Source organism: Esox lucius, chromosome 13 (genome assembly GCF_011004845.1).
Source record: "Esox lucius isolate fEsoLuc1 chromosome 13, fEsoLuc1.pri, whole genome shotgun sequence".
NCBI classification, from domain to species: domain Eukaryota; kingdom Metazoa; phylum Chordata; class Actinopteri; order Esociformes; family Esocidae; genus Esox; species Esox lucius.
Window position 1 is genome coordinate 38,573,552 of NC_047581.1, and position 26,758 is coordinate 38,600,309.

At 42.0% G+C, this 26,758-nt stretch overlaps 3 protein-coding genes across 4 annotated transcripts in view; 2 read left to right on the forward strand and 1 right to left on the reverse strand.

Annotated features, from left to right (window-relative positions):
- The first annotated feature begins 216 nt into the window (after positions 1-216).
- fbxl8 (F-box and leucine-rich repeat protein 8) lies at positions 217-6,520 on the forward strand. Its single transcript, XM_029124474.2, has 5 exons — positions 217-1,186; positions 2,752-2,957; positions 3,357-3,621; positions 4,189-4,339; positions 4,798-6,520. The coding sequence occupies exons 1-5, from the start codon at positions 1,050-1,052 to the stop codon at positions 5,188-5,190; spliced, it is 1,152 nt and encodes a 383-aa protein (XP_028980307.2). The 5' UTR covers positions 217-1,049; the 3' UTR covers positions 5,191-6,520.
- LOC114840679 (apidaecins type 73-like) lies at positions 5,218-6,147 on the reverse strand. Its single transcript, XM_029124666.2, has one exon. The coding sequence runs from the start codon at positions 6,145-6,147 to the stop codon at positions 5,218-5,220; it is 930 nt and encodes a 309-aa protein (XP_028980499.2).
- A 969-nt stretch (positions 6,521-7,489) lies between the features above and the next one.
- Positions 7,490-26,758, forward strand: part of tmem8b (transmembrane protein 8B) — a 144,877-nt gene continuing 125,608 nt past the window's right edge. For both annotated transcript variants that reach the window (XM_029124852.2, XM_029124853.2), the window contains exon 1: positions 7,490-7,673. In XM_029124852.2, coding sequence (XP_028980685.1) covers positions 7,583-7,673 — 91 coding nt within the window. In that variant the 5' untranslated portion in view covers positions 7,490-7,582. The remainder of the gene's footprint in view (positions 7,674-26,758) is intronic.

A 26,758-nucleotide genomic window follows, 5' to 3' on the forward strand; every position in this document is an offset into this window, starting at 1 on the left:
TCTATATTATAAATTTTTTATTCTAATATTTTGAGGTACTGGATTTTTTATTTACAGTAGCTGTAAGCTGTAATCATCAAGATTGAAACATAAAAAGCTTGAAATGTTTCACTTTGTATAATTAATCTAGAATATGGTATCACTTTATGATTTGATTACAGAAAAAAATAACTTTTCCATGATATTCAAATTTCTTTGATGCACCTGTACTTGACACCTAGTGCGTCAAACTAAGATGTCCCAAACTGACCGCGAACATAAGTGCGTAACTGTATAGTCAGGAACCCCCATATTAACTGACCAATGGTGAACATCAGTGGGCTTAACAGCATATCCAGGAATTAACCGTCAGGTAGTTTATGTCCCGTTCATGACAACTCGACTGAAGAGCTTCCAAGACAATTAAATCACCCTTAATCCTTCTTTTGCACAAGTGTGCCGGAGTTGAAAGTAATGCTGCATGGGTAAATTGGACCCGCCAGTAGCCCGTTCTGGCGATTGTACAGCGATGCAACCTCTGAGCAAACTGAAATCCAACAAGGCGCCCATGTACCTACATTTTGTTTTTGGCAATTTGAGAAATTCGTGCTCATCTATGGGATAAATAGATTTTTTCCTAAACACTTGAATTACATTTTGTTGGTTAGGTTTATTTACTTTAAGTAGACACACGGGTGGAATTGCATTCCACTCTCAAATAGTCACACTCACAGTTTCGTCATCAACGTCATGACGGAGGAAACTCAATCCGATCAAGTGTTTAGGCCAGTTTGGGATGTATACAAAACTAAGGGGTACACGCTTCAACGTTTTGTACTGAAGACCACTAACGTCTAGATTTGAACTCTTTTGATACTAGTTCCTAGAAGGCTTAAAAGCACCACTTAACTCAGTTTTGTGTTTACGAAACACGCCTATGGAACCCGCCCAGGGTATCGGCCACTTCTCAACTAGGCATGCCTGGTAGCAATGTAACGACTTTAATGAAGTTCTGTGAAACTACTGCAACATACGATACTATAGGCTTCACATTTAGGATCTGAAGCCAAATGGAGATCCCCGAGGAAGTCCTCGCGCACATATTCTCCTACCTGTCTGTAAAGGAACGCGACAACGCAAGCACAGTATGTAAGAAGTGGAATCAATCCATGAGCCACCCACAGGTGTGGTGCTACACGGATGTCAGGTGAGTACAACGTTGTATGGCTTTAATAAGTTCATTTTCATGAATTTTAACGTCAAACCAAAACAATTGTCCATACATGGTAGTGACCAGTCGCACACTTCCGCATATGTGAAGCTAGCCTCAGTTAACAGCTCGCCTTCAAAATAAATGTATCTGATTGGAATTTACGCGAATCCCTACAAATAGTTGAATTGTGCTATACCTACGGTTTATTGTCCTGTAGGGATTTTTGTGATTTTGCAGCTGAGATTTGCCACTTTGTGCTTCGGTCTGGAGTGGGGAACGACAACAGATCCATAGCTTACTGTGCTGAATATCTAGACGCTGTTTTCAAAGTCAAAAATGTATTTCTCTGCAGTAAGAGTGCGCTTATCTCAAGGCTTCAGTATGAAGGTCAAGGGAGAAGAAAACACTCGGGAACCCTCATATTACTTGCGAGCGGTTGTTCGTGTGTTGTAAACATCATCGGTGATTGGCCAACAAAGAATCGCTCTCTGGACGAATATAATATCATTTGACTTAGTCAGGAATACAATGGGAAAACACGAGCTTCTAGCCGATAGTTTAAAAGAAACATTAATTCAGGCTCTTAAAAATACCCACAAAGGCTTCTTTTTTATTTTTCATACTTTATATGTTTTCAGGTATTTTTAGAGCAAAATGTTTTATATAATAAAAACATTCACCTTTATCGTTTTACTTCCATTACTTTTTTAACGATTTAACTGATTAACGGTTAACGAAGTTATCTTTTTGATTAATTATTCTCAGCTACACAAATATGACATGAGACACTTTCTATCCATTTCCGTCATGCCACTCTGTGACCTTTAATTTTAAGCTAAAACATAAATTCCTTATTGTAGGTAGATTGACATAGGTTGCTGTTCAGGGTTCCAAAGCAGCTGTCTGAAGCGTGACAATATGCAACGCACGCACTTTTGTTTTTCCTATCTTTTTGGGGACCTGAAATCCATGTGTCCTATCCCCTAACCTTAACCCTTAACCTAACCCTAGCTATAATCTCAATGAACTAACATTTAGTCTGTGTCTTAACGTAATCTATACCTAATGCCTAAACGTATTTGCAACTGGTAGTGCTTAAAACCTTAAAGTAATTTAAACACAATGCCCAATACAATGTTTCTACCAACACCTATCCCTCAAGCTGGAAATTGCATTTTTTTCTAGTGGATCCAGACAAAAAATCTTGCAGGGAACTATTTGTCTGGATAAGGGATTTGTTCTATGCTAGGATCATCCCATATTATGCTAGGATCATCCCATATTATTCTAGGATCATCCCATATTATGCTAGGATCATATACGATACATTGTTTTCTTACTATTAATGCTCAACTTTGGCATTACTGCTGAAACAGGGACAATCTCTGTTGTACCCCTTGTTCTGTATGGGACAGCAAAAGTAATTATGCGTTCATCAGGCACTTCATCTGTGTCATTCAGGATGGGCCCTCTTCTTCACTTCCTCCCCATCCCTCTCTCTCCATTTCCTCTTTCTTTCACTCCTCCGCCTCTTCTCATCGTCTCCCTTTCTCCTGAAGGTGTGAGTCTGGGGAACAGGAGGATCCTGCTCTGCTACGCTTCTCTTCTCTTCTCCCATTGGTCCGCCACCTGCAGATCACTGTCAGTCCGTTGAGCGATCCAGCCAATCGGAGGGCAGCCCTGTCAGTTCTCCACCTGTCTGCCAGCGGGTCCCTGAGATCCCTCTCTCTGTCCTGCTCTGGAGATGTCCCTCTCTTCTACTCAGGTGGAAACATCAACTTCTGCCTGTAAAATGTTCTTCAACTGCTGCTACAATCACAAACTTTTTGTACCTAGGATATAGAGCAATGGTATTCTGATAAAGTTCAAGTTTGTCAAATGTACTGAATAACACTGCGTCATCCTGCACAATAAAATTCTTGTGACATGGCACTGGACGACTACATAGTAAGAAGAATGAAAAATAAATCTGGACCTTGAAGCCAGTTGAGCCCTTTTTTTCTTTGCACCTGTCTAAGCAGACACTTATTTAGACCTGGGACAGGTGGGTGCCATTAATGACCCTAACCCTAGGCTATAGAGCTAGCTAAAGGCACGGACGAGCTGGTACCTAGACTACAGATGCCAATAGTTACATTAGTAAACTGTGATTTTGTGTGTGTAGGGCAGGACTTGCTGGAGGGGCTGGAGGTTGCTCTGATTGCCTCCCCGGAGCATGTGGGAGGAGCCTTCCTCTCCCACCTGGATCTGAGGGGCGTGCCCTTCACCCTCAGCCAATCCGTGGTGATAGGTGTGGCCCGGCAGTGCCCCAACCTAAAGAGTCTGCTGGTGAACAACCAGACTTTGGTGTGTAATGTGGGACCAGTGGCTGTGCTGGAGGTGCTGGGGCTCTGTCCTTTCCTCTGTTCCCTGGGGCTGTTCTATGTCAGGTAGGGTGAACCAGGCTGCCAGTGTTCTATGTCAGGTACAGAGAACCAGGCTGCCAGTGTTTTGCGGTTGTGTGTCATGTAGGTAGAGCACCGAAGTGTTCTATTATTTTACTCAATGTTTTCTGTTTTTTTTACCAAAGTTTGTTACGTTTATGAAAAATATTTTTTGGACTGATAGTTGCTGGTTAAAAATACACTATATTCAGGACCATCATAATCAGATTTGCAAGTGTGTCTATCCACGGTCACATCACCATGTGATGAAATAAACCAATGTCCAGTAAAGTTCCTCCTCCTGTTTCGATAGCTGCTAACTCTCTCCACTCAAACAACTCACAGCATGGAAAGATTAGCATAGACTTCCTTATTATAACCCAGAAATGCTTTGAAAAACTTAATTGGGCCTTTCATATCTATTGTTGTATTTTATTGTTTAGACAGATAGTGGTTCAACCCTTATCCTTATCGCCTAAATGAATAAAAGGCAGCTGGAAGCCAATGTTCAATCAAATCACTGAACTGCAGCTGTTGTAACTGATTTGACGTTATTCATCCTGTTTTTGCCAGCTTGTCCCAGGCAGTAGTGGATGAGCTGTTACTGCCTCAACGCTGCCCCCTTCTGGTCATGGAGCTGTACTGTGAGCGTTCTGCCAAATACACTCCCCCTCTGGAGGACCATGTCTGGGCCAAACTGAAGCAGAGACACCCAAGGTTAAAGGTCAGTCAAATGTCTTAGTCATATTTATAATAAAACACAGTAGCAAATAGGTTTTGCAACAGAAATAGTCTTGCAACACAAACAAGTGTTAGTAATTGTATAAGATGATGTAGTCTCTTTGTTTCAGTCTGTCTTTGACCTTCGGTCCCTGGTGGTTCCCTATAACTCTAACTAGAGGTCATGACCTTGCTGGAGAAAGTGGACTGCCATTCAGCTTTCTTTTATTAATAAATGGAATGACTGATTGAAAAGTATCCTGTCCATTTCTTTCTCTGATTTACTTTGGCTATCTGTCTTTGAAAAATAACATCCCTCTTAACAATCAGGATGTTGTTTTCCATGTTCTTCAGAATAATGTCTCTCTTAATAATTACCAGGATGTTGTTCTTCAGAACAATAACTCTCCTAATAATTACCAGAATGTTCTTCTCCAGAATTATATCTCTCTCCCTTTCCAGGTGAATCTGATATTAGATCACACTCTCCCCATGGAGCGTTTTGACTCTGTCCTTCAGCCAAGCGTCCCACTGCAGCGCCTGGAACTCCTTACCTTCACGGACCTGGTCCAGCAGACACGCTGCGTTGCCCGGAGTTACAGCCACACCCTGGAGACAATCATCCTGCAGACAACCTCGTCTCCAGAGCTGGACGCTGCCCTGTGCTGCCTGGCTGCAGCGTGCAGTCTCCTGAGGGAAGTCCACTGTTACTGTGTGGTGTCCCATGATGTCATCAGGGCCTTCAAAGATGGCTGCCCATTCCTGTGGAGATACACACTGAAGACCCGCAAGGAACCGCATCCGTGGAGATGCACCGTCCTTAAAGTTCCACGACAGTCGTCTCCTCGCCTTTAACACTGTATATCCCAAACAAAAGGCCTGTCACATCCAGTGTTCCAGGACAGGGTGGGGGTTGCCAGGTTGTTTCATCCAGTGTTCCAGGACAGGGTGGGGGTTGCCAGGTTGTTTCATCCAGTGTTCCAGGACAGGGTGGGGGTTCCCAGGTTGTTTCATCCAGTGTTCCAGGACAGGGTGGGGGTTGCCAGGTTGTTTCATCCAGTGTTCCAGGACAGGGTGGGGGTTGCCAGGTTGTTTCCTCCAGTGTTCCAGGACAGGGTGGGGGTTCCCAGGTTGTTTCATCCAGTGTTCCAGGACAGGGTGGGGGTTGCCAGGTTGTTTCATCCAGTGTTCCAGGACAGGGTGGGGGTTCCCAGGTTGTTTCATCCAGTGTTCCAGGACAGGGTGGGGGTTGCCAGGTTGTTTCATCCAGTGTTCCAGGACAGGGTGGGGGTTCCCAGGTTGTTTCATCCAGTGTTCCAGGACAGGGTGGGGGTTCCCAGGTTGTTTCATCCAGTGTTCCAGGACAGGGTGGGGGTTCCCAGGTTGTTTCATCCAGTGTTCCAGGACAGGGTGGGGGTTGCCAGGTTGTTTCATCCAGTGTTCCAGGACAGGGTGGGGGTTCCCAGGTTGTTTCATCCAGTGTTCCAGGACAGGGTGGGGGTTCCCAGGTTGTTTCATCCAGTGTTCCAGGACAGGGTGGGGGTTGCCAGGTTGTTTCATCCAGTGTTCCAGGACAGGGTGGGGGTTCCCAGGTTGTTTCATCCAGTGTTCCAGGACAGGGTGGGGGTTCCCAGGTTGTTTCCTCCAGTGTTCCAGGACAGGGTGGGGGTTGCCAGGTTGTTTCATCCAGTGTTCCAGGACAGGGTGGGGGTTCCTCGGTTGTTTCATCCAGTGTTCCAGGACAGGGTGGGGGTTGCCAGGTTGTTTCATCCAGTGTTCCAGGACAGGGTGGGGGTTGCCAGGTTGTTTCATCCAGTGTTCCAGGACAGGGTGGGGGTTCCTCGGTTGTTTCCTTTTTGGTTTTGTATAGATCCTTGTAGGTTCAGGACAGCAACATCACACATTCCCAAGAAAACTTCTCGAAGGGTGAATGTTCGTGTGTTTGCTCCATTTTTAGCTTTTCATCACTAAGAGCTACAAACTCACCTGAGTGCAGGAAGAGCCTGTGATGCTGTGAACAGACACCCACATCTCACCAACTTCCTCTACAACTAATCCTGCTGGCTCTGTCTCATTAACTTCAGAAGTCTGAAGGAGACGTCCTCTACATCAGAGACATCTACAGACTATGAGGAAGGCTGTGGTCTGTCTGTTTGGTTAATAAAGGCGATGTTGGAATGCCAGACACTGTTCTAAATGGTTCGTCCATGTTTTTTGATCGGAAGTGTCTCCCCACTTTTTTGTGTATGTGTGTGTATTATTAGTGAGGACAGTAAAGTCCTCCATTACTATTGTAAATTAAGAGAAAATACTTAAAAAAATTTTGTCTTTTATATGCTTTCACTTCTAGAAAGACTGTTGGGCTTAGGTTCAGCGTTAAGGTTAGAATTAGGGGTTCGGTTTAGAAGTTTAATACATTTCCGGGTAGGGATGGGATTTCAGGGATGGGATTTCAGGGATGGGATTTCAGGGATGGGATTACAGGGATGGGATTAGGGAAAGTTGGATTCAATATACACTGCTCAAAAAAATTAAGGGAACACATAATCATCACAGTGTAACCCCAAGTCAGTTAAACTTCAGAGATTTCAGTCTGTCCAGTTAGGGAGCATAAGCGATTGTGAATCATTGTCACCTGTTTTGGGGTTAAGTATTAGGGGTTAGAGTTAGTGGAGTATAGGCACAAAGGTTAAAGTTGTTTAGGATTAAGTTCGGGTCAGGCTAAAATAAGGTTTAGGGTTTTAGGGGATAATTGTTCTGGTCCCCACAGTTTGGTCCCAAAACCACACAGGGGCGCTATCGCACAATAAGGCAATTTTATTTACTAGCTGATATGATGACAACTTGCCCAGATAATATACTCAATTTTGAAATTAATCTTGATTTGTTTTTATAATGCATTTCCGATTTTTATGTGAAGCAAACTGCCTTAAATGTGAAAGTCTTGGAAAACTCCAAGCTATTTACTCCATCCATAGCTCTTTGATGCAGAATGTAAGTTATTGTACGGCATGCTTTGTAGATGGAGTGCTTTTCCATCCAATGAAATCAGTTGGAATGGTGTGAATGTCAAATCACTGCGGAGGGGGAGGAGCTGTCAGGGACCTGCCGTCCAAATTACGTCATGCACGCGCAGCACAGCTGGTCCGGATCGCAATATGTGAAAATGTAGAAGAACTAGCGGAGAGGGTAGCAGCAATATCAAATACGCCGCTGTTCAGCGGAGGTACTCATTCTGTGCATCAAAATGTTTCGATTGGACGGGTCGGTCTCCGGTTCTGGACCAGGTCGTCTGCGGCTCCTGTTGACTGTTTACACCTTTCTCATCTCGGCTGGAGGTGAGTCAACAGCCCCGGCTGCTCCTTCCGTCAGACTCCTGCCGAGCCGTGTAGTGAGAAGTGAATGGGGGGATAGAGGAGAGGAGCTGTCCTTTGTTGCGGCGCTGAAAGACTGCTATAGTAGCTGTGTACTCCCGTATTCAGAGCTTGTGTGGATGTAGGATAGGGCATCATCACGGTTTACGCAGCAGCGGTGTTTATAATTGCCACATACACAGACAGCCATGCAGAAGATTAGGCACGTGTCTCTATAAACGGCAATACTGTAAACTAATTTCAGTACACCAAGTGATTTGTGAATTTGGAGAACGGTAGAAGGGGTAACAGCATCAGCTGAAACCTCCGCCAACCAGTCACTTTTTATCCATTAGGCTACATTTGCTTTCCAAGTCCAGTCGTTTCATTTAATGCTTTTCTTTTTCATTGAAAATGCTTAGTTAAAGGAAATAAAAAATAATTTGGCATCAGAATTAGAAATAGCATATTTTTTGAAGTTCTGAGATTACATTTTTTGTTTTTTTATTTTTATTTAAAACATTTAGGAATGGACAAAGTCTGTGTCAAACCAAGCCACCGCAGGTGTGTAATGGTCAAACTGTCATGTAAACGACCTGACCGCTGTGTGTCAGATCAATACAGCGGTGTAGTATGCTAATCGCATATTGTATAAAGGCCCTAGGCCCTTTATGGAGCACTAATTTTGACCAGGGCTCTGAGATTCGGGACACCGTGTGTTCGGGTCCCCTAATCAACGTTGGTTGCGGGATAATCTGTCGTTCTCTTGTGTTGGATGATGGATGCCCCAGCAGTCTCTTGCAAGCCGGGTGCACTCAGTACAGCGTTTAATCTGTTTTAGTCTCTCTCTCCAAGGGCTTGATGACATGATTTATGATTCCATTAATATGAGTCTCTAGCCACGTTTCCATTCAAGGTTTTTATGCGAGTAAAAGTCAATATATACAAACATAATCACAACAGGTGTGAAGGAATCCGCACGTGTCGATAAAATATTATTAACGTTGATTCAATTCTATGATTCAACTATATCGACCGACATAGTTCAATCATTCAGTGCCGGTAAAATGTATTATGCAAGAAATTGTGTAGGAAATGCCCCCATGCGCAATTATTGACTGAAAACCATAATATCGGGAAAACTTGCTGTCACAAGATGATTATACCGTGTCCATTACGATTCGAAAGCAGGCAATTTATGAGACAGAAAATTAGATAGAGTTATTAAGAACTACACAGCATGGTGAAGGCACATGCATTAGCTCAACGAACATTTGAATAATTAGGAAAATTGTTTCTTCTGCTGACTTGGTCGATGCTTCGTTTAAATTTCACGAATAGGAACTGGAATTTCTGTGAAGCCTGGTGTAGCTTGTACCAGAATGCCATTTACAAGCTGTTGCCTACAACAAAAGTGCCTGGACTGTACTGTGTGACGAAAACTTGAAAAGTTGAAAATGCGATTGAACACGACAATGATTTTCCCTTGTGTTCTGTACAGAACATATTGAAAAGTTATTTATATTATCTACTTGCACTGTTTTTAATGGCAAAAACTGCATTTTGCGGAAATTCCGCTGGTAGAAAAATACTCACATTTGTACATAGTCTGGTGAATGTGGAGATGAACTGTCCCCAGGGTGGTACATTGAGAGAAACTGCCCCCAGGCTAGTGGATTCAGAGAAACTGCCCCCAGGGCCTTCTCTCTGCTCAATATTGAGGTGCAGAGCATGTGTCCTGAGCATGTGTCCATGTGTCCTGTCCTGTCACGTGTGGTGTCTTTGGGCTGTGATGAATGTGATTGCAGCAGATAACTCAATAGAACTATATATACACAAAGTGCCTCAGCTGGTTTTAATTTGAAACTATTATGTAAGTCTACTTATGGAGCTCAGCTGGTTTCTATCTGGGAACTATCAGCAATCATTCACATTCATAGCAAAATAATATGAGAAAATGTGGGTTACTTCCTGAAATATACCCTGTTTTCTAACGAAACCCTGATTCCTAATGAGTTGATGATTCCTTAATTTCATGCAGTTTCCAATTTATTTAAATGTTTTATTCCTCCTTTAATTTACCTAGGTAAGTCTATTGAGAACCAGGCCTCATTTGGCAGATATACAGAGAGATAAGGTACAAAAAGGTACACAGGTAAACCTACAATTAAGACTGATTATTTCTTTGTCAGTGGGCAAACATACAAAATCAGCAGTGGATCAAATACTTTTTTCCCCTCACTGTACTGTATATACAGGGAGACAAGTTACATAGGTAGGTGTTCACCATATGAGGTTATATATACTGTATATACAGGGAGACAAGTTACATAGGTAGGTGTTCATCATATGAGGTTATATATACTGTATATACAGGGAGACAAGTTACATAGGTAGGTGTTCACCATATGAGGTTATATATACTGTATATACAGGGAGACAAGTTACATAGGTAGGTGTTCATCATATGAGGTTATATGTACTGTATATACAGGGAGACAAGTTACATAGGTAGGTGTTCATCATATGAGGTTATATATACTGTATATACAGGGAGACAAGTTACATAGGTAGGTGTTCATCATATGAGGTTATATATACAGTGAGGGAATAAAGTATTTGATCCCCTGCTGATTTTGTACGTTTGCCCACTGACCAAGAAATGATCAGTCTATAATTTTAATGGTTTATTTGAACAGTGAGAGACAGAATAACAACACAAAAATCCAGAAACACGCATGTCAACATTTTTATAAATTGATTGGCATTTTAATGACTGAAAAGTATTTATTCCCTTCTCAATCATAAAGATTTCTGGCTCCCAGGTGTCTTTTATGCAGGTAACGAGCTGAGATTAGGAGCACACTCTTAAAGGGAGTGCTCTTAATCTCAGTTTGTTACCTGTATAAAAGACACCAGTCCACAGAAGCAATCAATCAATCAGATTCCAAACTCTCCACCATGGCCAAGACCAAAGAGCTGTCCAAGGATGTCAGGGACAAGATTGTAGACCTACACAAGGCTGGAATGGGCTACAAGACCATCGCCAAGCAGCTTGGTGAGAAGGTGACCACAGATGGTGAGATCATTCGCAAATGGAAGAAACACAAAATAACTGTCTCCCTCTGTCTGGGGCTCCATGCAAGATCTCACTTCGTGGAGTTGCAATTATCATGAGAACGGTGAGGAATCAGCCCAGAACTACACGAGAGGATCTTGTCAATGATCTCAAGGCAGCTGGGACCATAGTCACCAAGATTTTTTTTTTAACACGCTATGCCATGAAGGACTGAAATCCTGCAGCGCCCTCAAGGTCCCCCTGCTCAAGAAAGCACATGTACAGGCCTGTCTGAAGTTTGCCAATGAACATCTGAAGGGATGATAGACAGGGCCATGTAACGTCAAATTCTGGGTGAGAACCTCCTTCCCTCAGTCAGGGCGTTGAAAATGGGTCGTGGATGGGTATTCCAGCATGACAGTGACCCAAAACACATGGCCAAGGCAACAAAGGAGTGGCTCAAGAAGAAGCACATTAAAGTCCTGGAGAGGCCTAGCCAGTCTCCAGACCTTAATCCCATAGAAAATATGTGGAGGGAGCTGAGGGTTCGAGTTGCCAAACGTCAGCCTCAAAACCTTAATGACTTGGAGAAGAGGAGTGGGACTTTTGCAGGGAGGAGTGGGACAAAATCCCTCCCGAGATGTGTGCAAACCTGGTGGCCAACTACAAGAAACGTCTGACCTCTGTGATTGCCAACAAGGGTTTTACCACCAAGTACTAAGTCATGTTTTGCAGAGGGGTCGAATACTTATTTCACTCATTAAAATGCGAATCAATTTATAACATTTTTGACATGAGTTTTTCTGGATTTTGTTGTTGTTATTCTGTCTCTCACTGTTCAAATAAGCCTACAATTACATTTATAGACTGATAATTTCTTTGTCAGTGGGCAAACATACAAAATCAGCAGTGGATCAAATACTTTATTCCTTTACTGCACTGTATATACAGGGAGACAAGTTACATAGGTAGGTGTTCATCATATGAGGTTATATATACTGTATATACAGGGAGACAAGTTACATAGGTAGGTGTTCACCATATGAGGTTATATATACTGTATATATAGGTAGGTGTTCACCATATGAGGTTATATATACTGTATATACAGGGAGACAAGTTACATAGGTAGGTGTTCACCATATGAGGTTATATATACTGTATATACAGGGAGACAAGTTACATAGGTAGGTGTTCACCATATGAGGTTATATATACTGTATATACAGAGAGACAAGTTACATAGGTAGGTGTTCACCATATGAGGATATATATATATATATATATACAGTATATATACTGTATATACAGAGAGACAAGTTACAGAAGGTGCTTAACAGGTACAGTGTTCAAACAGCAGGTCAGATAGTTGTTTTATGATGAACTAAGCAGTGATGAAAGTGTCTTTTGCAGTTCATTCCAGTTATTGGCTAAAGATAACTGAAAAGAATGATGCCAAAGGAGGTATTGACTTTAGTAATGACCAGTGTAAGGTTTCTGCTTGAGTGCAGATTTCGAGTGGGTTGAGAGATATTGAGGTGTGAGCTGAGGTAAAGAAGAGATTGGCAGAGGAGGGACTTTAATAATCAAGTATCAGTGAGTTTAACGTGATGTGTTCAGTGATGGCCAGTTAACCACAGTGTAAACATGACAGTGATTAGTGCTGTATTGGTCACTGGTGACAAAGCGGATGGCATTATGTAAAACCACAGCCACTTTCTTAAGGAGACTACCTGCAAATCAAACTCTGATGAACACCCATCGTCACAGCTAGAGGTTTACACAACAGATTGTACACACTGTGCACAGTCCTATAAGTTATTCTGATAGGACTGCAATTCTCTGAGAATCTTAGGGTGTTGTGTCTATTATTAATTAGAATGTGATGGTTTAAAGGAGATATAGCAGATGTGATGTCAGTTAGGAGCTTTAATGTTCCTGAGCTACACCCATAACCAGCTCTGAAGCCGGACCGCACAGCAGAGACAGTATGATTGGAGTCGAAATGGCAGCTTATTTGTTTGTGTACCTGAAATTCAAACATTTTAGATCTCATGGCAGGATGGAAATCGGCCTAAAACAGTTTGGGTTTAATTTGTCACCCTCTTTGAAGAAGGAATGAAAGCTGCAGCTGTCTAGAAGGATTACAGACTAGGTTAAACAGGCAAGTGATAAGGGGTGATATGTTTTGGACAGCTTCAGAAATAATGGTAAACAAAATAAAACAAGGAAATGTGGTATAAGGCCAATATACTGCTCTTATATAGTTCTTATATTCCAGAAATCACAATGATATTATTATTTTGTCACCAAAGCAAACAGAGCAGTGAAAATAATGGTTTTGTCATATCTGTGGTGCACGGTGTCATTTACCACAGCTTTCTGCCAATCAGCATTCAGGTCTGGAAGGCTTTGGTTCATTATTCTTCTGTATGTGGCGTCTTTACGGAACACTGAGCTGTCAGAGCTGAAAATCCATATTGTTCTAGTGGTACTGAAGCAGGAAGAGAGAATGTGTGTCTATGGTTGTCTGTGCTTTATCCTAACAATCAAGCTATTAGAGCCAGCTGCTCAGTCCAACTCTGTTATTGAAACCTCTATGGACAATATTAGTTGTAAAAGATACAGGGGTAGGAGATGTGAGGCTCTAAGAGGCTAACAGCTGCTCTGCCAGTAGCCATGCAGAACTGAAGCTCCAGGAGCTAACAGAGCCTAACAATCAAACATGAAAAAATGAAGATTAGAGGAGAGATGGGAAAAGAGGAAAGGGAGAGGTAGGAATATTTTGTCAAAGAGTTGAAATAAGCAGAAGACAAATGTCCACAAGCAGAAGACAAATGTCCACAGACTAAAAAATGGAATATACAAATAAAGTGTTGTTGTGCTTTATCTCAATCCCTTAAACCCAGAGATAATGTATTCAGTCTCCTACAACATGTCATCCTCCTCCTATAACATGCCATACTCCTCCTATAACATGTAATCAGCATGCTTTAATATGTCATTAGCCTCCTGTAACGTCTTCAGCCTATAACATGTCATCAGCCTCCTATAACATGTCATCATCCTTCTATAACAAATCACCATCCTCCTATAACATGTCATCAGCCTCCTATAATATGTCATGCTCCTCCTATAACATGTCATCAGCATGCTATAATATGTCATCAGCCTACTGTAACGTCATCATCCTATAACATGTCATCAGCCTCCTATAATATGTCATGATCCTCCTATAACATGTCATCATCCTCCTATAACATGTCATCAGCATGCTATAATATGTCATCAGCCTCCTGTAACATCATCAGCCTATACCATGTCGTCATCCTTCTATAACAAATCACCATCCTCCTATAACATGTCATCAGTTTCCTATAACATGTCATCAGTTTCCTGTGATATGTCATCAGCCTCTTGAGATATGTCATATTCCTCTTGTATAATGTCATTATCCTCCTATAACATGTTGTACTCTTCTTATAACATGTCACACTCCTATAGCATGTCATTATCCTCCTATAACATCTTGTACTCCTATAACATGTCATCAGCCTCCTGACTGCACCTTGGGCCTGTCATGGTCATTTTATTGCCTAGGACTCTTTACTACATAGTGACATTTTATTAATTCAGCAGATGCTTTTATCCAGAGTGACTTACAGTTAGTGCTTTCACCTTAAAATAGGATGCCAGACTGCAGCGTCCCCCCAGGTCTTCACAGCTCCTTTCGCCTCTCAATCTCTCTGGTGGATATTAATATTGAAATAAGTCTTCTTTATTAGCTACTCCTCTCCCCTCTCCTCCCATCTCCTCCCATCTCCTGTCCTCTCCTGTCCTCCATGGTCTTGTAACATGCAGTATGCTATAAGACAGAAAGTTTGATTAGACAGGAGATTAAGTAATGTGATAGACAGGATTCATGTACTATGATAGGGACAAGAAGTTGGATAAAAATGAATTGAATGGGTTAACTGATTAAAATGAATTGAATGGGTTAACTGATTAAAATGGTTTGGATTGGTTTCCAGATTAAAATGAGTTGGATGGGTTAACTGATGTGCATGAATTGAATGGGTTAACTGATTAGAATGAATTGAATGGGTTAACTGATTTAAATGAGTTGGATGGGTTAACTGATGTACATGAATTGAATGGGTTAACTGATTAGAATGAATTGAATGGGTTAACTGATTTAAATGAGTTGGATGGGTTAACTGATGTACATGAATTGAATGGGTTAACTGATTAGAATGAATTGAATGGGTTTACTGATTAAAACGAGTTGGATGAGTTAATTGATAAAAAATATTTGGTTGGGTTTCCTGATTAAAATAGGTTGTATGGGTTAACTGATTAAAATAGGTTGTATGGGTTAACTGATTAAATTAAGTTGGATGGGTTAACTGATTAAAATAGGTTGGATGGGTTAACTGATTAAAATAGGTTGTATGGGTTAACTGATTAAAATAGGTTGTATGGGTTAACTGATTAAAATAGGTTGGATGGGTTAACTGATTAAAACGAGTTGGATGAGTAAACTGATTACAATTATTTGGATGTGTTTTCTGGTTAAAAGCAGTCTTGGGGGAAACTAAAGTCAAAGCACTGTCCCTTTCCATCTTGTTACTGTAATAGTGTTTCTGAAAGCTTGTTAATGCTTAACGTGTGTGTGATTTAATGTGTGTGTGTGTTAATTCTAACAACCAGCTCCTGCGCCAGGGTACGTCCTCAGGCATCATGGGAGCTTTCTTTTCTGCTAATGGGATTAAAAGACTGAATTCTTTTCCTTAAAAATCCTCTCCTCAAACTCTCATTTCCTCAAACTTTCATCTCCTCCAACTCTACTCTCCTCAAACCCTCCTCCCCTCAAACCTTCCTCTCTTGTGCTAAAACTCTCCTCCAACTGTCCTCTCCTCCAACCATCCAAAACCCATCATCTATGAAAATCCTCCTCTCCAAAAACCCTTGTATCCTAGCCCTGCTCTCCTGTCCAAAAACCCTCCACCTCTTGTCCTCTCCTTTCCTCCTGTTTCCTATACACCACATTCCTCCATCTCTGATTAACTGGATAATGTTTCTCTCTGCTTAACACTTTATGTACCTGTTATCTGTCTTCTGTGGGCCCAGATCCAGCACACTTTTTTAACTTTAGACTTTGATTAGGGCAACCAGGTGAGCTAGTTGTGGGCTACATCAGAGCTGTTAGAAATCTAGGGTCCCAGTGGGAGGGCTTAAAACCACCAGCTGTTGAGATGATGCAGCTGCAAGATGTTTTTACTGCAGGATAATCAGAAGTCACCCAGCTGTAGAAACTCTAAAATACTTTATTGAAATACTGTAGCTAATGCATGGTTAAATCCTGTCATAAACACGCCCTGGTTTAACCCATGCTCCAAGGCCACTTAGCAGAGGGAATCTTTAACCAAGAGTGATCAAGGAGCTTCCTATAGGGAGGACTTCAGATTGAAACATTTACAACAGTTTAGAACGGTTACCTCTGTCATACCAAAGCCTCAGGCAGTCATCAGGACATTGGGACTGTGATGTAGACCATCTGGATCAATCACAGACCGACTGGCATCTCATGGATAAGGCATTGCAACCATAGTTGGTGTCAGTAAATGCACTGTTTTATTCCTCTAAATGTACAGTTTGTCAGAACACATCCACAGTGTGATGTCCAGAGTGTGAATGAATGTCTCCAACATCTTGACAGCATACACTAAAAAGACCAACCCCATACATAGCCTGCAAAAGGCCTGTATTGCTGAGAGACAAAGATGCTTACACAGATAACCCAACAAAGCAGAACAGAACAGAATAGAGCACAACAGAACAGAATAGAGCATATCAGAACCAAACACACCAGAGCAGAACGGAACAGAATAGAGCACAACAGAACCAAACACACCAGAGCAGAACAGAACAGAATAGAGCACAACAGAACCAAACACACCAGAGCAGAACAGAACAGAATAGAGCATAACAGAACCAAACACACCAGAGCAGAACAGAACAGAGCATAACAGAACCAAACACACCAGAGCAGAACAGAACAGAATAGAGCATAACAGAACTAAACACACCAGAGCAGAACAGAACAGAATAGAGCATAACAGAACTAAACACACCAGAGCAGAACAGAACAGAATAGAGCATAACAGATCCAAACACACCAGAGCAGAACAGAACAGAATAGAGCATAACAGAACTAAACACAACAGAGCACAACCGAACAGAATAGAGCACAACAGAACCAAACACAACAGAGCAGAACAGAACAGAATAGAGCATAACAGAACCAAACACAACAGAGCAGAACAGAACAGAATAGAGCACAACAGAACCAAAAAGTACAGAGCAGAGCAGGGAATGGACTTTATAGAAACAACATCATGTCTGACTACATGTCATTCAACCAGTTAGTCCCTATAGTTCTGAGCTGTCAGATTAGAACAAAGACTGACACCTTAGTATAAAGCCTGATCTCCCATCTGCTGTCTGCTGTATCAGAGCTGCTGATGTCTCCTGTTGATGTGTTGAGGACAGGGAGAGATGGCAGATATTTGTTTGTGTGTGTGGTTGTGATGAAGAAAGATGGCAGAGGTTTCTTTCTCTCTATATGTGTGTTTGTAAAGAGGAAACATGGCTCGTCTGTAGTATCCCCACACCGTCTGTAGTTTCCCCACGCCGTCTGTAGTATCCCCACATGTCTGTAGTATCCCCACATGTCTGTAGTGTCCCCACATGTCTGTAGTGTCCCCACATGTCTGGAGTGTCCCCATGATGTCTGTAGTGTCCCCACGCTCTGTGGGCTACCACCTTTCCTATTGATTCTGTTCTGGTTGCCATGCAACACAAACCAAGCTTGGAGGTTCTACAGGAAACTAGTTCTCACTGAGATATTATTGAACAACAGATATGAGCCTGATGGCCTTTGAATTCTAGCTTGAGCGCCTGTATGTTTGCGCTGTCATGCCAACTCCTTGATACTTATTGTGAGTTGAAGTTACCAAGTACACCCAAAGGCCAATACAGACACACAGACAAACACACACACACACACACACACAGACACAGACATACACATAGACACAAACACACAGACAGACACAGACGCACACACACACACATTCACAGAGACATGCGCTGCTGCTGTGGTTCTCCTCCAGTTGAATTGATGATGAATTGACTACACCCTTCTGAATTGACTACACCCTTCTGAATTGACTAGATCCTTCTGAATTGACTACACCCTTCTGAATTGACTACATCCTTCTGAATTCACTACACCCTTCTGAATTGACTACATCTTTCTGAATTCACTACACCCTCCTGTCTGTACCCTCACCTAAAGGATTATTAGGAACACCTGTTCAATTTCTCATTAATGCAATTATCTAATCAACCAATCACATGGCAGTTGCTTCAATGCATTTAGGGGTGTGGTCCTGGTCAAGACAATCTCCTGAACTCCAAACTGAATGTCAGAATGGGAAAGAAAGGGGATTTAAGCAATTTGGAGCGTGGCATGGTTCTTGGTGCCAGGTGGGCCGGTCTGAGTATTTCACAATCTGCTCAGTTACTGGGATTTTCACGCACAACCATTTCGAGGGTTTACAAAGAATGGTGTGAAAAGGGAAAAACATCCAGTATGCGGCAGTCCTGTGGGCGAAAAGGCTTTGTTGATGCTAGAGGTCAGAGGAGAATGGGCCGACTGATTCAAGCTGATAGAAGAGCAACTTTGACTGAAATAACCACTCGTTACAACCGAGGTATGCAGCAAAGCATTTGTGAAGCCACAACACGCACAACCTTGAGGCGGATGGGCTACAACAGCAGAAGACCCCACCGGGTACCACTCATCTCCACTACAAATAGGAAAAAGAGGCTACAATTTGCACAAGCTCACCAAAATTGGTCAGTTGATGACTGGAAGAATGTTGCCTGGTCTGATGAGTCTCGATTTCTGTTGAGACATTCAGATGGTAGAGTCAGAATTTGGCGTAAACAGAATGAGAACATGGATCCATCATGCCTTGTTACCACTGTGCAGGCTGGTGGTGGTGGTGTAATGGTGTGGGGGATGTTTTCTTGGCACACTTTAGGCCGCTTAGTGCCAATTGGGCATCGTTTAAATGCCACGGCCTACCTGAGCATTGTTTCTGACCATGTCCATCCCTTTATGACCACCATGTACCCATCCTCTGATGGCTACTTCCAGCAGGATAATGCACCATGTCACAAAGCTCGAATCATTTCAAATTGGTTTCTTGAACATGACAATGAGTTCACTGTACTGAAATGGCCCCCACAGTCACCAGATCTGAACCCAATAGAGCATCTTTGGGATGTGGTGGAACGGGAGCTTTGTGCCCTGGATGTGCATCCCACAAATCTCCATCAACTGCAAGATGCTATCCTATCAATATGGGCCAACATTTCTAAAGAATGCTTTCAGCACCTTGTTGAATCAATGTCACGAAGTATTAAGGCAGTTCTGAAGGCGAAAGGGGGTCAAAGACAGTATTAGTATGGTGTTCCTAATAATCTACATCCTTCATGTTGGTTCAGAGCAGACTACATCCTTCATGCTATATTCAGAGCAGACTACATCCTTTATGCTGTGTTCAGGGAAGACTACATCCTTTATGCTGTGTTCAGAGCAGACTACATCCTTCATGCTGTATTCAGAGCAGACAACATCCTTCATGCTGTGTTAAGAGCAGACTACATCCTTCATGCTGCATTCAGAGCAGACTACATCCTTTATGCTGTATTCGGAGCAGACTACATCCTTCATGCTGTATTCAGAGCAGACTACATCCTTCATGTTGGTTCAGAGCAGACTACATCCTTCAGGTTGGTTCAGAGCAGACTACATCCTTTATGCTGTGTTCAGGGCAGACTACATCCTTCATGCTGTGTTCAGGGCAGACTACATCCTTCATGCTGTGTTCAGAGCAGACTATATCCTTCATGCTGTATTCAGAGCAGACTACATCCTTTATGCTGTGTTCAGGGCAGATTACATCCTTCATGCTGTGTTCAGGGCAGACTACATCCTTTATGCTATGTTCAGAGCAGACTACATCCTTTATGCTGTGTTCAGAGCAGACTACATCCTTCATGCTGTGTTCAGAGCAGACTAGATAGCTTTAGGATACTAATATTAAGATACTAATATATGCAAACAGTATTTAAACATCCTGCTTCTCTTGTGAGTGCCCCTAGTTACCTTACATTACCAGGCAGACAGACAGACAGACAGGCATGCAGACAGGCAGGCAAGTGGATAGACTGACATACAGACTGACCTAGTTTAAATCTCTCTACATATTTCTTGTCTTTAGATTTTAACACTTTGCTTCTTTGCGTTCAGTCACTGTTTGTGGGACTTAAGTCATGAAACTCAGTTAGCTGCTGTTTCTTTCCTCTGGAGATGTCAGATGCATCTGGTTTATAGTTTCTTCTGTGTCCAAGAGTGTGAGTGAAGCTCTACCTCTGGTGGATATTATCAACCTCTCCAATATATTACTGAGAAATAGGAGGATGTAACATCTTTCTGTTTTAGGAACAAGAAGTTGTTCCCAACCCAGTTGTTGTTCAGCACCTTGGTGTTTGAACATTAGTTTGCTCAGAATCAAAAACTCTCACTGATGAACCTGTTCACTGCATCCACTAGTACAGCCCAGCAGCGGTCTGGGGAGCCATGCACGAACAGTCACTCACCTTCAGGGACACTGACTCAGGAGCAGGGAGAACAGAGGACGTTTAGTTAGGAACTCAAATGTACATAACAAGACTTGAGGACAAACAAAACAGGATGCCGACCACGACCAGCAAACACATGGACGAAGACTGAACTTGAATAGGGACGGTGATCAGGAGCCCAGGTGGATGACGAGGGAGGGGGGCGCTGGGTCTCACCGGCACGGCAGGCCTGCCAGGACATGACAGATGATGTGATTAACGGTTAAAGGCTTGGTTAGGTCAATAAAAACAGCTGCACAGTACTGCTTGTTGTCCAGAGCAGATATGATGGCAGGTAGGACCTTAAATATGACCAGCCTGACTGCACTGCAGAGAGAACGCTGTGGGACTCCACATGGTCATTTATTAGTATATTGACCAGGATTTAAAATTTTATATAGACAGGACTCAAATCGACCTGAAACAGTTTGAGTAAATCCAGAGGCATTTCAGCCAATCGTAGTGAGGCTGAATAGGCAGGTGATGGGGGCTGATTTAAATAGAAAGGGTCCAGAACCTCCAGCCAAGCAGATTACTAAGGATCTAAATGTTGGAGCTCCTTCCTGACCTCATTAACCTGAACTAGATGAAGTAGGAGCGGGGTGAGTTCTGGGGTAATGTTCTGTGTGGAACAGGAGCGTCAATGCCAGCTGCAGGAATAGGCATAGCAGATTTAAATGGGTGGCCGGCCATAGGAAAATGGTTATTAAAGCTCTCAATCACTCTGGCTTCATCAGAGGTAACAGTGTTTTGGACTTTCAGTGCTGTAGGCAGCTGAGAGGAAGCGTTTTTCCATTGATTTCACAGAGTCCCAGAATGCTTTGGGGTCAGAGCCACAGGTGGCTAATTTTTGTTTGTAAAATAACGCTTTTGCTTTTCTGATTGTTGTAATGCACTGGGTTCTAATTTCCCTGAAATGTTGCTTCTCAGAGAGACGTTTTGAGGCTGTTGCTTTGAGCCAGAGCTGGTGTTAGAGCTGATCAGCCCAGCTAGTTTAGTGGTAAACCAGGGGGTATTGCAGTTGTTTTTAAAAAAAAATCCTGAGCGGGAATGTTTATTAGGAACAGTGTAGGAAAGTAGTTTTTATAATTGGACCTGGCACCCTCAGTCAAGGGAATGAGGCTGATTCGATTCCAGTACACAGAAGCCCGACCCTGTAGGAAAGCCTGTTCATTGATGTGTTTAAGCAAACTTTTGATAATAAAGAGTGAAGATCGTTTGACATTGGCACATTTACGAATGCAGTCAATGACACATTGATGACGAAGATCTCTGCTGAGATCTGCGGAGGTGTACATAGAAAAATATTAACGAGAGTGTTCTTGTTCATACACTAAGGTGGGTTTTAATAGACTAAGGTGTGTTGTTGCATATGTATAGGTGTGAGGCAAGCAACATTTGGTAGATGCTCATACAGAGAACATTATTATTATTCAGCACAACTGTCTTAAGAATAATAGTCACACAGAATGACTTGACCGTAATTAACAGCTGTCTGTACATGAGAATAATAGTCACACAGAATGACTTGACCGTAATTAACAGCTGTCTGTACATGAGAATAATAGTCACACAGAATGACTTGACCGTAATTAACAGCTGTCTGTACATGAGAATAATAGTCACACAGAATGTCTTGACCGTAATTAACAGCTGTCTGTACATGAGAATAATAGTCACACAGAATGACTTAACCGTAATTAACAGCTGTCTGTACATGAGAATAATAGTCACACAGAATGACTTGACCGTAATTAACAGCTGTCTGTACATGAGAATAATAGTCACACAGAATGACTTGACCGTAATTAACAGCTGTCTGTACATGAGAATAATAGTCCCACAGAATGACTTGACCGTAATTAACAGCTGTCTGTACATGAGAATAATAGTCCCACAGAATGACTTGACCGTAATTAACAGCTGTCTGTACTTGAGTCACGTGTAAGCTTGCCCCGGCGGATCGATGCTCAGCCTTTAAAGATGTACAGAACTATTAAAGTAAAGACACGTTCGTTTTTAATAGACCGCTAATGTTAAGTGCCCAAACACACACACTCACACAAACACAGTAACACACAGTCACATGCACACTCAGTGTATAGGCCCTGGGAGAGCACCTGTCAGCATGTACCGACCATGTCATCAGAGAGAGAACAAGAAAGAGAAACAGAAAAAGAGTGTGTGTCTGGAAGATCCGGTAATGAAAGCTCTGGATGAGTCTAATAGCGTTCCCATCAGGCAGCACATTGAAGGATTGTGTTAATGTCCACATAAAGCAGCGGCAAAGAGATACCAACAGGGACAATAGACAGTCACATTTCTACTGTAGTCATTTAACTGAGGACAGATGTCACTGAACTACATTTCTATTGTAGTCATTTCACTGACTGAGGACAGACAGTACTAAACTACATTTCTATTGTAGTCATTTCACTGACTGAGGACAGACAGTACTAAACTACATTTCTATTGTAGTCATTTCACTGACTGAGGACAGACAGTACTAAACTACATTTCTATTGTAGTCATTTCACTGACTGAGGACAGACATCACTGGCCAGTCAGAGCCCATCAGTTATCATAGATAACATACTATGTTAGACCACCCTGTTGCTTATTTAGTACACTACTTTAGACCATTCTGTCGCTTATTCAACACACTACTTTAGACCACCCTATTCCCTGTATAGTACAGTGCTTTAGACCACCTTATTCCCTATATAGTACACTACTTTAGACCACCCTATTCCCTGTATAGTACAGTGCTTTAGACCACCTTATTCCCTGTATAGTACAGTGCTTTAGACCACCTTATTCCCTATATAGTACACTACTTTAGACCACCTTATTCCCTATATAGTACACTACTTTAGACCACCCTATTCCCTGTATAGTACAGTGCTTTAGACCACCTTATTCCCTATATAGCACACTACTTTAGACCACTCTATAGTCTATACAATACACATTATCAGCTTCAGACTTATTCACATCCTTGTCTGTCAGGCCTGGAGTATAATGTAAGGTCGAGAAGGTTTGGTAGTGCGATAGAGAGTATAAACACTTCACTGACACTGAAGGTTTGGTAGTGAGGTAGAGAGTATAAACACTTCACTGACACTGAAGGTTTGGTAGTGAGGTAGAGAGTATAAACACTTCACTGACACTGAAGGTTTGGTAGTGAGATAGAGAGTATAAACACTTCACTGACACTGAAGGTTTGGTAGTGAGGTAGAGAGTATAAACACTTCACTGACACTGAAGGTTTGGTAGTGAGGTAGAGAGTATAAACACTTCACTGACACTGAAGGTTTGGTAGTGAGATAGAGAGTATAAACACTTCACTGACACTGAAGGTTTGGTAGTGAGGTAGAGAGTATAAACACTTCACTGACACTGAAGGTTTGGTAGTGAGGTAGAGAGTATAAACACTTCACTGACACTGAAGGTTTGGTAGTGAGGTAGAGAGTAAAAACACTTCACTGACACTGAAGGTTTGGTAGTGAGGTAGAGAGTATAAACACTTCACTGACACTGAAGGTTTGGTAGTGAGATAGAGAGTATAAACACTTCACTGACACTGAAGGTTTGGTAGTGAGATAGAGAGTATAAACACTTCACTGACACTGAAGGTTTGGTAGTGAGGTAGAGAGTATAAACACTTCACTGACACTGAAGGTTTGGTAGTGAGGTAGAGAGTATAAACACTTCACTGACACTGAAGGTTTGGTAGTGAGATAGAGAGTATAAACACTTCACTGACACTGAAGGTTTGGTAGTGAGGTAGAGAGTATAAACACTTCACTGACACTGAAGGTTTGGTAGTGAGATAGAGAGTATAAACACTGCACTGACACTGAAGGTTTGGTAGTGAGATAGAGGTAAAATTATCTCACACTAAAGGTTAGGTATTGAGGTAGAGAGATTATTAGCTAAACGTGAGGTAGTAAGGTAGAAAGATTGTAAGCTGAAGGTAGGTTAGCAATGTAGACAAATTATTATCTGAAAATGAAATAAAGAGTTAAAACTTTTGAAGTGCTGTTCCCTGCTGCATTCTGCTACCATAAAACATAAAGATTTTCAGATAGAGAGAGAGAGCGAGAGAGAGAGAAAGACAGATAGAGGGAGACAGAGAGAGAGTAGGGATTGCTCCTCAGAGGCCTTTGTCAGAGGCAGGAGAGAGTCCACAGTCAACCCCAGGAACAGCTGACCTGCTTTTAGCAGCGGAGAACCAGCAGAGAATCAGAGATCTGTCTGTGGGAGGAAGCTGAGCGTCAACAGCACTCTGCTGGGGGGGATATTAAATATGTACAAGACAGTGGTGAAAGCACATGGAGAGCAGACAGTACAACAGTGAAAGCCAAGAAGTATGCGGGGGTGGTTGGTTTTATTCACAGAGATGTGGTCTGAATCCCAAATGGACTCAGATGGCCCGTTCCCCACAGCAGGGGTTCCTGCTGTTCTTTACCATTTCTGATATAAAAAAACTGAATTCATGTTAGTATTGTTTATTGATTTTTCCTTTATTATATATGCCACCGGCTTTAATTTGTTGAATCTTGGACATTTTGTTAAACCTTTTTTCCTGCCCTCTATGTCATTTCATAACACCCTTGACATGTTTTAAGTAGACGATTTAATAAAACACCTGACACTTTAAACACCAGACAGAGTAAACCCCAGACCCTGTAAACACCAGACACAGATAAAAACCAGACACGGTAAACACCAGACACACTAAACACCAGACACAGATAAAAACCTGACATACTAAACACCAGACAGAATAAACACCAGACACAGTAAACACCAGACACAGATAAAAACCTGACACGGTAAACACCAGACGGGGTAAACACCAGACGGGGTAAACACCAGACGGGGTAAACACCAGACGGGGTAAACACCAGACGGGGTAAACACCAGACACGGTAAACACCAGACGCGGTAAACACCAGACATTGTAAACACCAGACACTGATTTTTGTTTTTGCCGGACCGTGTGAGCAGAGCTGCCCAAGAAGAGCAAATGACAGAGTGTTTGACCACTCGTTGTTAAACTGTGTAGTGGTTAGAAACGCGGACTTCTATGCGAGCCACCGGAGTTCGATCCTCGCCTCTGACAAAACTAAAAAAGTTCATAGACTCTTTTGGTGGTAGAAATAAACTTAATTAGCAACATTATTCAGTTTAACACATTGCTTAATGGTGTTTAGCTAAATATTAAAACTTTTATGACAAGGTAATATGTCCCAATCAATCCCTACAGTAATCTTTCTAATTTAACGTGTTGAATGTAGTGTATCAACCCTGTTATACCTGTTGTTGGTTTGGATGTTCGCTAATGTAGTGAACTAGTTTCGAGAACGGTGTAGTTTCGATTAATTAGTTTAACAATGCAGAACACCCTGCACACATATAGCTTAGTGGCTTAGAGGCGTAGTGGTTAAAGTCACAGCCTGTCATATAAGAGACCCTGGTTCAAATCCAGCGAGGGCAACAACATTCATTCCTTCTAAATGCGTGCCGGCCAGACTAGGCTTGCCTGGTTCCTCTTGTTTTTAATGCAATATTTTTTTATATTCAATTACCTCCAACATTATTGGCACCCTTGATAAACATTAGCAGAAAAGCAGTATTAAATAAACAACACTGCTAAGAACTTCTATTTTCCTTCTCCAACATGTGCAGTATACAGTGTCTTTCGGAAAGTATTCAGACCCCTTCACTTTCTCCACATTGTGTTGTGTTATAGACATATTTTTACAATTTAAAATGTATTCATTTTTTGTGATCAATCACACAATATCCTATAAAGGGAAAACATGTTTTTAGAAATGTGTTCCAGTTTATTGAAAATACAAAACATAAATATCTCATGTACATAAATAGTCCAAAGAACTGTCTGTAGATCTCAGAGACTTGTGTTGAGGCATAGAACAGGGAAGGTTATGACAAAATGTCATAACTATTTAAAGTTACCAGGTGCACGTAGTGAAAAGTTTCAAACCCACCAAGGCTCTTCTTAGCGCTGGCCCTGAGGCCAAATTAATTAAACAGGCAAAGGCCTTGGTCAGGAAGGTGACCAAGAACCCAAAGGACACTAATAGAGCTTCAGAGCTTCTCTGCAGAGATGGGAGAACGTGGCAGAAGTGAAAGAAAATGGAGCCTTCATACTCCATCATGTATCTTTATTGGATATGAATAGAGTGTTTTCATATAGGGATGTTCTTGAGGACCAGCCAGAAGGACA

Excerpts from the sequence above, each read along its gene's own strand:
- fbxl8 (XM_029124474.2), top strand. The coding sequence starts at position 1,050 with ATGGAGATCCCCGAGGAAGTCCTCGCGCACATATTCTCCTACCTGTCT. Across the intron at positions 2,958-3,356 it reads TGTCCCTCTCTTCTACTCAG|GGCAGGACTTGCTGGAGGGG; the intron begins GTGGAAACATCA and ends TTGTGTGTGTAG. Across the intron at positions 4,340-4,797 it reads AGAGACACCCAAGGTTAAAG|GTGAATCTGATATTAGATCA; the intron begins GTCAGTCAAATG and ends CTCCCTTTCCAG.
- LOC114840679 (XM_029124666.2), bottom strand. The coding sequence starts at position 6,147 with ATGAAACAACCTGGCAACCCCCACCCTGTCCTGGAACACTGGATGAAA.